This window comes from Tinamus guttatus, unplaced genomic scaffold (genome assembly GCF_059628265.1).
Source record: "Tinamus guttatus ecotype Peru unplaced genomic scaffold, ASM5962826v1 Tinamus_guttatus_pri_ptg000155l, whole genome shotgun sequence".
Classification (NCBI taxonomy): domain Eukaryota; kingdom Metazoa; phylum Chordata; class Aves; order Tinamiformes; family Tinamidae; genus Tinamus; species Tinamus guttatus.
In genome coordinates, this window is record NW_028288689.1 from 7,536,886 (window position 1) to 7,547,996 (window position 11,111).

Sequence of the window (11,111 nt, forward strand, 5' to 3'; positions counted from 1 at the left end):
GCAGCACCAAGCAAGGGCACAGCAGCTCCCCGGGGGATTTGGCTCCATGCCAGCTATGGGGTCACCAGTGGCTCTGGGAACTCCATGGCTAATGAGGGGCAGCGTTTCACCAAAATCCAGCATGGCAAGGAGGGCTATGCCACTAGCCTCAGAGTGGAAATTAAACTGGTTGTGACTGCAATGCCCAGGAGGCACCTGCGATGGGGATGCACTCAGATCCCAGACACCTCCCAACAGATCCACACACAAAATTAGCCATTCAAGATCATCTCCTTCATGCTCAGGTCTTTCTAGAGGGAGCAGGTCTGGCACCCTCAGAGCGGCAAGCAACATTCCCAGCCTCCCTCATCTCCCACCCTCTCCATTGCTGAGCTCCCTGTCCTGATCCTGTGCTCCCTCTGCCTGCAGCACTGGAGCAGAGCACTGAGGTGTCACGCAGGAAGGACACGGCCGTCATACAGCAGGGACACCCCGCGAAACGGTTGTCAGAGAGCTCCTGAGATAGCCATTACCAAGCCAGGTACTCAAGGCTATTTCAGCTACAGTATGTTTGATATTCAGTGCTCACAAAGAAAAGGGAAATGATGTGTGACAGATGCAAGGTTACGCTAATGTGCTGCTTTACATTCCCTGCAGTCGTCTCCCGCCCTCTCCCTTAGCGTCCGCAGGCTCCCAGCAGAGGAAAGGTTGGGGGATGCTGGAGCAGCTGAGACAAGAGTGCTGCTGGCTCCCAAACTCTGTTACTAAGCAGGAGCAGATAAGAAAAGAGGCTGGAGGATTCTTCCCTCTGACACCGATCCCTCCTGAGGGAAGTGGAGAGCTTCTTTGGCAGCCAGGGAGATACCATGGACCCCAGGCAGGCTGCCCATGCCAACACAGAGCTAAGGGGCAGTTCAGCAAGCCCGAGAAGGGACAGCCCTTGTACTGGCAAAGCCCAATCAAGCTAACCAGCTGCCGCAGTGCCCTATTCAATATTTACCTTCCTGCTTTGATTCCCAGAATGTGGCTGGGGTTGTGACAGCCAGATCCAGTTCTCAGGTCCAGAAGAGCCAAGGATAGAGATGAATCGGATTGGTTTAAACCCTGAAGATCGTGTTTACAACGGTAAGTGGGTTGAGGGGACCTGCCTGAGCGCAGCAGGTGGCAGGTAGGGGACATGTGGCAGTGACCACGTGCTTACGGGCAGCTTCACTGTCATCCAGATGGAACAGCAGCCCTGGGGATGTGGCCTGCAGCTGCAGGAAGAGAAGAAAACACTTTCCATTCAACTTTCCATCCCGTCGCAGGGAAAGACACGCTCTAGTATCTCAGCTGCAGGAGGAAATCCTACCCCACGCGCAGAGCCTCTCTCCTCTCCACCCACATGTGGGCTCTGTAGACTGAGTCTGCAAACTGCAGGGGCTGAATGGACTGCACGCCGTTACCTGCCCATGCTCACACATGCACACACACACCTGTGTGCAAGCACACGTGTCCCTGTGTGCACGCGTGTAGCTCATCGAGCTCTAGATCAGTGGCGTGGACTGGAGCTCCAGTCCACAAAGCCACCATGCTGTCCTTCTCCTTGCTTCACGGGCCTCTGGGCCCGGCCCCAAGGTCATCCTGCATCTTTCTCCTGCATTGTCCCCATCGCAGGATCTTGTCCTCAACGCTCACTGCTTGCTGCGGCAGCTCTTCATCCAACCATGGCATTTGGCAGCTCGGCTCCCCAGCAGACGGCCGCAGCACCCCGAGCAGACAGCGTTAAGCTGTGAAATCTGCAGCCCCCTCATGGAGCCTCTCTGTGCGGAGAAGCGCCCGCGCTCCAGCCCCGGCAGATGCTGCCAGCCTCCAGGGCAGGTTCTCGGCACTGCCTGTCAGTCATTCCCCCACCTCCCGCCAAGCGGCTTCCCAACCCTCTGCCAGGCAAAAGCGCCAGGGACTGCATCCCGACACCATTCTCCCTGCCTTCAGTGCCACCAAAGGGTGCAGTCACAAACCGAGGGATACACACAAGCCATCGGCCACCAGCGTCAGCTGATGTTATAGAAAGATCTGAGGAAGAGGCTGCCTGCCAGGAAACAGCCTGAAAATGAGAATCAGAGATGAACCGCGCGAGACAGCAGGGATGTTCTGGGGGGAAGCCAGCTTTGTTGTTTCTCCATCCCTATCTCTTCAAGAGCTATGGTTAGGAGCCCAGCAGCAGTCTGGCCTCAAGAGACTACGAGGCAAGGAGAACAGAGAGCAGGGCATGGAGGGGTGGATAGAGGTGGATAGAGCTTCCTTAGGGAAACCCGATGAGGTGTGGAGTCCCAGCACAGATGCTGGGCAGGTGGATGAAAAAGAGCAGGAGGAAGGAGGTGAGCAGTTCTCAGGGGCACTCACTGCAGCACACAGGGATGCAGTAGGGGCTTTCACAGAAACAGGCATGGGTATTTTTGAGAAAAAGGAGCTTGGGGTCAGGTTGCTAAAGGGAAAAGGCCTCAGCTGGGAGAATACAACAAGGAGAGCTACAGAAACCTCAAGGATTTCTACAAGGAAAAGTGCCAAGTTCTGTGCAGGGGTCTAATAACCCCGGGGGTCTATTTCCAGGCTGGGATGCAGTGGGTTCAGCAGGGCCCCAATCCTGCTGGTAACAAGGACGTAGAGGGTATCCATCCTTAGAGATCTCCAAGACAAAAGTGGTCAACGCCAGGGCTGATCTTGCTTTGAACCTGCAGCCCCATCGCTAGCTCTCCAGGAACGGTGCTGGCCTGTGTCCCACACTCGCTAGATCCCATCATTTCCGCCTGCTGCTCCTGGCAGGTGATCAGCTGATTCTGCAAGCTGGTGCTGCAAAGTCAAACACAGAGATTGCCAGCGTGCCGGCAAGGGGAGAGCGGGGCCAGGAGGGCCAGGGGCTCGGGGAGCTGGGGCAGCTCTGCCCTGAAAACGGAGCTACCTGAGCGCTGTTACCTGCTGAATAATAGAAGAGCTGACAGCCAGCCGGGGAGAAATGTGATCTTTGTAGCCAGCCGGGGAAGATATCTGAGCCTCCAGCAGCTGCTTTAGTAACTGCAGAGAAGAAGCCTTGCTCCCTGCTGCTCGGTGCCGTGCAGCGTGGCCGGGCAGCTGGGACGTCTTTCCCACCCATCCTGGCATGGCCGGTGCCCCCTGCCGAGGACACGGGCTGCGGGCTCAGAGGATGAGGGGGGCCCTGTGAGCCTGCGGGCACGCGGCGTGACGGAGCTCAAGGGCAGAGCCACCAAGGTGTCCCCGGGCTTCGGAGGAGGTGAGGCACAAAGAGCCTCCTGCAGCCAGTGCCCGTGTGCCCCGGGCCCAGCACCTCAGCCCCATGTCCAGAGGAGGGGAGATGGTTTATATTCCGGATGACTCCGACTTCAGCTCGTTCCGGGATCAGTGCGAGAATCTGGAAGGCTGGCACTGTCGCTACAACAAGGGTGGCGTGACCGTGTGGAGCCAGGGCCAGGAGGAAAGCTGCACCGTGCAGAAGATCAAGGTAAGTGAATGCCAGCAGACACGGGACTGCCAGCCCTCCCCTGCCCCAGTCCCTGCCTGCCCAGGCTTTGCTGCACGTCCTCTTGCTCCGGGTTTGGGGCTGCTCCCTGGTGCAGCCTGGCTGAGGACAGCGATGTTTCTGCCCTCAGTGCCCAGGGACTGGCTGGGTTATTCCCCAAAAACATGTCCTGAAAGGGGTGCTACTACACACGTGTATGTGCTCAGGAGTGCTTCCACGCCACGGTCGCGGCCGCGCTTGCTCTGGGCACAGGCAGGAAGGCCCTGGGATCAATCCCACTGCGGAGACTGTCCTCGTCGGGAGTCCCAGAGTGTGAGACGGAGGCAGTCTCCCCACCAGGCTCACGGGCTTGGCCTCTCCTCTGGGCACACACCAGAGGGTTTAAGAGTCCCCCATGTGCTGACCTGACTTGCTGTCTTGGGGTGTTTGCTGCTGCCAGGGGCTGGGCTGTCACAAGACGATTAGCAAGGGCGCTTGGTACCCTTGATTGCTCATGCACAGTGGCACTTCTAGGTGACCTTGAGTGTATCAGGAGTGACCACAGGGTCGTGGGCAAGCATGAAGGATTTGGAGGGTCCCCGTCATGTTCTTAGAGCTTCTGGTGAAGGGGTACACGGCCCTGGAGACAGGCAGGAGGAGCCGAATGCCCACAGGCAGGTGCAGGACCCTTTGGGGTCATTGGGACATGGTGGGAAAGGTCAAAGCTGCAGCTCGGCAGTGGATGGGGAGCTGCCCTCTCTGCACATGGAGAGCTGCAGTCCATGGCAGCTTCGCCACAGAGATGGTGGCAGACTTGGGCAAGAGTTTGTGGGTTAGGATCAGAGGAAAATACAGGGAGCTCCTAAACCAGGTGGACAAGCACAAGTCCACCTGTGATGGGACACACAGGACAGTGTTGGTTGATGTCACTGTGACTGGGGAAAGACACATGTCACATACAGCCTCCAGAAGGGCAAGGAGGAGGCTCCAGGGCACTACAGGCTGTTCCAGGGCTGGGAAGGTGCTGGAGCACATCCTCCTGGAAATTATGTCCAGACACCTGAAGGACAAGAAGAGCGCTAAGGAATTGGCAAAGTCGGGTGTGCCTGATCAACCTGATTGCCTTCCTCAATGAGATGACTGATTATGGAGATGGAGAGAGCTGAGGATGCTCTGTAACTTGGCTTCAGGAAAGCCTTTAACGTGGTCTTCCATGGTCTCCTCACAGCCACATTGCTGAAGTCTGGACTGGAGAAATGTACAGTAAGATGGGTAGAAAAATGGCTAGACAGTCAGCCTTGCAAGATGGTATTGAGTCCAAGCAGTACAAAGCCCAGCTGCGTACAAAGCCTAACTGGTGACGGGTTGCTACTGGCACCCTGCAGGGATTTATGCTGGATCCCATTCCATTTAACTCTTTCATGGGGCTGAGATGATGGGGTTGAGTGCCCTCTCAGCAAATCTGAAGGCACCACCTAATTATGGAGGCCGGGCAACTATTTAGCATGACCTGGCCAGGCTGGAGAAAGGGGATGCCAGGAAATGCATGGACTTCGATGAAGTTCAGACAAGCACAGCCCTATAGAACGGATGCAAAATGATATCTCCCTTTGCAAACAGCCATTAAGACCCACAGATGAGAGGTTTATGGTCAATGCAGTGGGGCCTGAGCACTCTCCCACCATCACCCAGCCTGTTCCATTGGTAACTCCTCCCTGGTGTGGCTTTTCCCCCACGCCAAGCAGGACCTGGGACCAAGCGCTTCCCAGGGACCATTCCTAAAAGAAGGGATGGAGGAGATTACCCTGTTTTGTGGGAGGAAGAAGCTGACCTGAAAAGTCTCAAGCTGCACCAGGCAGGTGCTTTTTCAGCAGAACAGTCCTAGTCTTTTTAGGAGTACAGTTATAATATGGAGACTCCCTGCAAGCTTGGGAACAGGTTGATTCTGACCTTTCCCACCTGACTTCCTCACTGTGGAAACTTCCTCCCCGGTGGGTTTTGGGCTCTGTGTCTTTCCAGCCAGTGTGACTATGTGACATTCTGTTGTGTCCGGTGTGACTGTTGCATGGCATCCGTTTGCGCTTAGTAGACAGGAAGAGCTGTGAGGACAGAGATCTGCTATAGCCTTGTTGTGATAAGTGGAGCTTCCAGGAGCCCATTGAGGACATGTGAGCACCGTCTCCAAGTCGAGGCAACTTTCACCTTTCTGGAGCAGTATGGCCAAAAGCAGCCTCAGTGGGGGATACCAGGAAAAAGGGAGCAGAAGGCGAGGGCTGGATGCTCCCATCCAATGCTCCAGTGCACCCCGAGAAACGGAGCGCTTCTCCAGGCCTGGCCTGGGTGCAACGTTCGGGGTACAGGACGGGCACGATCACCATATTCATTAGGGAAATCTTGTCTGAGATTGATGGGACCTGCCAGCAAGTGTTCAAAGGGCCATCTCCAATTACTTGGCATTGCCAAATGCCTCATCAAAGATGCAAAGCCTCTAATGAGGAGCAGATGACATCTCCTTCCTCCTGGCATTGAGAGGAGCGGGGCCAGCCGGGTTCATCAATAATGTAGGTGCCTGCACAGACGGGGTGCAGGCCTGCGGCTCCTGTTCCCAGCTCCACATCTCCAGTTACAGCTGGGGCCCTGCTAACCTTACCAACCCGCCAGCGCAGAGAGGGAAACCAGATCCTGACACACCTGAGGGCAGCACGGTGATTTAGCCAGGGCAGGAATGGCCATTTGCTTGGTTTTCAGGCAAATGGATTGAGGAGACAAGGCTGGGGTGGAAACACACCGAGCAGGAGCCCTTGTTCTTGCTGCTTTTCTGCTTGGCGTTGGCTACCCCTCCATTCTGAGCCCAGGTAACCCAGATGCCACAACTAGGTAACCCAGTATGAAGGAAAAGGGTCCTCCCACGCTGTCACCATGCTGTCTTTGCAGTATGCGTCACACAGGCAGCACAAGCCCACCATGGGGACAGCGCAATGCACAGGGCTCACTGCCAGCCCACAGAGGTGGCACAGGGTCACGACGCACTTGTCACCCCGTGACAAGCAGAGGGCCCCCAAGGGCCAGCCAGGCAGGCAGGGTCCCCTCTGCGTGTGGCTCAGTCAGCCAGCGCAGCATCGTTCACAGTGCTTGGTCCTGCTTCTGCCCTGCAGACACGCATCTCCTGCAAGGACGTCCCCGCCGAGACGCTCTACGATGTGCTGCATGATACCCACTATCGCAAGAAGTGGGACTCAAACATGATCGAGACTTACGACATCGGGCGCCTGACCGTCAATGCCGATGTGGGATACTACTCCTGTGAGCATCCATGTGCCCTGAGGTGTCCCTGGGTCCCTGCCAACCCTGCCCGCGGGCGCGGGCATGCAGGCCCGTGGGGACAGCAGATCTGGGTGGTAACAGGCTTTTTCCGCAGGGAAGTGCCCGAGCCCGCTGAAGAACAGAGATTTTGTCACCCTGCGCTCCTGGCTGCCCCTCGGCAATGATTACATAATCATCAACTACAGCGTCAAGCACCCGGTGAGTGTCCATACGGGAGGGCCCCGTGCAGGGATGCTGGGACCGCAGGTCCAGGCACGAAGCACAGGGCAGGCAGCAGCTTCAAGCAGGCTCTGAGGCGCTTGGTTTCTCTCCACAGAAATACCCACCCCGGAAGGACTTTGTGAGGGCTGTGTCCTTGCAGACGGGCTACCTGATCAAGGCGAACGGCACCAGTGCCTGCGTCCTCTACTACCTTACCCAGGTGGACCCCCGAGGTGCGTGGCAGCGTAAGCAGAGGTGCAGCACACGTGTCCTCATGGCTGGCCTGGCCCTGCTGTCCTCCCAGAGCTCACCCACCACCACCTCCACCACCCTGAGGGACAGAGGGCCCTGGGAAGGGGGGACAACCCGGGCCAGAGGGGACACCTCCCAGGGTACCAGGGGATGCTGCTGCTGCAGCTCCATCCAGCATCAGGGGGACCTGGCAGCCCAGGCAAGCGCTGACATTGGGTCAGTGCATTGGCAGGGATGGATGTCAGAGGCTCACGGTGTCTCCTCCTGTGGTTTTCAACTCCTGCAGGGTCGCTGCCAAAGTGGGTGGTGAACCGAGTCTCGCAGTTTGTGGCACCCAAGGTAAGTCAAGTGCGTGGGGTGCAGTAGGTGGAGGAAGGGGACTGTGTGAAGGTGATAAAACACTTGTCACTGGACAAGACCCTCAACCTGGAGACCTCCTGACAACCCACAGGGTTCCAGGAGCCTATTTGGGGTTTCCATGCTGCTTCCCGGCCCTCCCAGGCAGGGCAGGTTGTGCTCAGCCCTGATTTGGTGGCATTGCCAGGGACACGGCATCGCAGGCTCAGGGTCAGCCTCCGACGGGTCCCTGCAGGGCTGTGAGCTCTCGGTCCTGCTCCCCACCGCCCCAGCCCGTGCACAGCCCTGTGCCCCGTAGGGTGCTGAGCTGCGCTGAGGCTGCTCACTGGGCAGAGGCAGAGCGGGTGCTGGGTGATTGGGGGAGCTGTGGGACATGCACTGAGCATGCAGACAGGAACCTGGGGGTCCAAGGCAGCACCCCTATCCTCTGCCCAGCACCCTAGTACAAGCAGCAGGGAAGCGGGGAGCTGTACCCATGCACTGGGCTGGCTCCATCCCTGTTGGGTGCTCAGGCACCAGTGTGAGTGGAGTGGGCACAACAGGGCAACCTGCTCGGGGTGGCTGTGAGGGGCTGAACCTGATCTACCCACAGGCGATGAAGAAAATTTACAAAGCAGGGCTGAAGTATCCAGAGTGGAAGCACAAGCACGACCCCGAGTACAAGCCCTGGGTGTACCCGGAGCAGAACACGCTGCCCAGCGTCAGCCTGGACGAGCTGTCGGTGCAGCACGCTGACTCGCTGGAGAACATCGACGAGACTGGCTTGCCCGAGGACCACCTCAACATGAGCGACCACGAGGCCTGAGCCCTCCCTGGTAGCCTGGGGCATGGGCCAATGCCTGTCTGCACCCACGGGGGCTTGGCAGCAAGGGGGATGCCCCTCTGGGCCCCGCTGCTCCCCAGCTCCTTCATCATAGATCCCCCCTACCCTAGGCAACAGGAGATGCTGCCCCTGGGGCGCTGGGCCCCCTGCCCATGGGAGCCTGCTATTTGAGGGCTGGAAAGATGTCAGGAGATGGCCCTGGTCTCCTTGCAGCAGGGCCATGGTGGCCCATGGAGAAGTCCTCCTGCAGGTAACAGAGGTGGCTAAGGGTCTGTGTGCCCTGAGGAGAGGCAGGGCTCACTGTGAGAGAGGGAAGGAGGCTCCCTGCCACCTGCATATCCCTTTGCTGCTCTGAGGCCTTCTGGCCAGTCCCTGGTATCTCTCAAAGGTCCAGAGCTGGATGGTCTGTGGGTGAACCTGGTGCTCCTGCCCAGGCTTTGCAGCAGCACAGGATCCGTGTGCCAGGGTCCTGCTCCTCCGGCCCGGCATTGGGTTTGGCAGCACTCCTGCCCAGAAAGTCCCTCACAGGGCCTGTGATCCCAGTCTCCAGGACCACCCCCTGCAAACATCTCCTGTGCATCAGGCTCATGCCCACGGGCAGACTCCGGCCCCTGATGCCTGGGGACCCCTTCCCCAAGCGGTGCTGTGAGGAGCTTGGCCTGGCCGCGGGGCCCCAGCTGCCTCCACTTGTGATCCCTTGGCACCTCCCTCGTGCTTTCCTTGGGGTCTGGTGCTGCTCTGGTTTCCAGCAGAACAATAAAGGGATCGGTGTGTGTGCATGGGAGCTGCAAGTTGCTGGGGTGGGAGGGCACTCGGCTGACACGAGTCACCTGGCACCCCACTCCGAGCACGCCCTGGTGTTCCCCTTGGTGTCCTGGGTGAGATGGCCAGGATGGTGCTATCCCAGGCTGCAGCCCAGTGGGAAATACGGAAGAGAACATTGAAGTGAGCGCTACTGCCTCATCCAATGAAGGAAGGACCAGGTGACAGGGAAGAGCTGGTTACAAAAGCCCTGACACAGCCCAGTTCTGCACCAGTGCAATCTTGGCATCCCAGGACACCCCTTATCGGAAACAGGAAGTCAGCACTGAGGTAGCAGAGGCCTTGCTCCGGAGCAGTGTCCATCACTGGACAACGAGCTATTGCTGGAGCAAAGCCTCAGTGACATGGTGGCCACAGCAGGACCTCCCGAGAGTACAAGAGCAGAGCAAGGCCTTGGATCACAACTCGAAGTAAACACAGTTTACAGTTTACAAAGTTGTCCATAGTGGCGGGAACTTCATGGAGGACAAATTCCACCTAGGCATGCCATGCTATGCCATGCCATACCATGCCAAGGAACCAGAGTGCAAAGCAGGCTAGAAGCAGCCACCTAAATGATGAGCTTAGGCTACAATAAGGTGTAGGGTGATGGAGCTCGAGCTTCCCATGCCCTCTGCCTCCTGAGCAGATGACAGATGTTTAACTGTTGTATCATGTCTGCGATTTGTGGTCATGATGATTTTATTTTTTAAGTATGAGAGGACCTCTGCAACAGTCCTGTGGGCTCCTGCACTCTCAAGGATCAGAAGTTCATTCTCCCTCTGATTGGAAATCTGGGTCCTGCTGATGGAACCAACTGGCCCACGTGCCCTGTGAGCCTGCTGCAGCCATGTGGTGCTGGTTTCAAACCGGTTCAGTGAGAGCACCCCGACACAGTGCTGTGCATGTGTGAACCTCCCCGTGTGCACGTGGGGGATGCGGGCCTGTGCGCCGGCAGGCACCGTGCCCCTGCCCACGCACACGTGTGCACGGGCGGCTGCGTGGGCACAAGGCAGCTCCCAGTGGGCAAGAGGACAGTTAGTCTAGATGAAGAGCTCTGAGAAAATGAGCTGACAGATGCTGGATTCTCCATCCTCCCATTCGCTCCATGCTCTAGAGAGGCATACAGCTGCTGCGTTTCTACCCTGGGCAATTTCAAGCAAGGGGGGGTTCAGGTTAAGAGTAGAGGACATGGCCAGGACGTGCGAGATGCTCTCACAGCCTTATCTCTGCCCGAGCAGTCATGATACCAGCAACCTCTTACTCCTTCCAGCCATGGTAAGCAACCCCGTGAGCTGGGCTGCCTCCTCAGTGCTGGACACTTAGTTAGTCCGAGGACACACGACCTGACCTGGCTTCGGTGGCCCCATAGCTGCATGGCCCTAGAGCTCAGCTAGATGCGCTCTGGGGCCTTTCCTCAGTGCCCTTACCTGCCACTTGCAGGTGTCTGCCCACAGCCAGGACTTCTGTGACTCCTCTGGGCCCCCAGCTCCCTCATCACCCCTACCCCTCCCAGCCACCCCATACTTGCTGCTGCCCCATACTTGCTGCTGCCATGCCTTGTACTGCCACTTTCTCCTCTCCAGCTTGCTGGGCGACCCATAACCTAGGGTGACCGGTAAGCCTGGACACAGACGCTCCCTGTCCTCCGTTATCCATCCCGTTAGATCATGCATGTCCCCTACACAGCTGGAGAGGGACCATCTCTGTGCAGGGAGGGCTGAGTGGGGGCAGAGAAGCCCCCGGCCGCCAGGACCGGCCGGCTCCCACGCTTTGCAGCTGGCCTGGCCACAACAGGCAGAGCAGACGCGAGAAGCCGCCTCCGCAGGGAAAACATGGAGAGGGATCAAGGGGAGCAGATGTGCAGCCTTCCCTCTT

At 58.0% G+C, this 11,111-nt stretch overlaps 1 protein-coding gene across 2 annotated transcripts; it reads left to right on the forward strand.

The window, feature by feature from the left end:
- The first annotated feature begins 3,313 nt into the window (after positions 1–3,313).
- LOC104578909 (START domain-containing protein 10) lies at positions 3,314–8,646 on the forward strand. 2 transcript variants are annotated; one of them, XM_088522519.1, is made up of 7 exons: positions 3,314–3,478; positions 6,631–6,778; positions 6,894–6,997; positions 7,116–7,233; positions 7,539–7,591; positions 8,202–8,424; positions 8,543–8,646. In XM_088522519.1, exons 1-6 carry the CDS (start codon positions 3,314–3,316, stop codon positions 8,412–8,414), a joined length of 801 nt encoding a protein of 266 aa, XP_088378645.1. In that variant the 3' UTR covers positions 8,415–8,424; positions 8,543–8,646. The 2 variants fall into 2 exon arrangements, with proteins under 2 accessions (XP_088378645.1, XP_010224791.1); XM_010226489.2 differs by having other exon boundaries at positions 8,202–8,646.
- Positions 8,647–11,111: the final 2,465 nt, after the last annotated feature.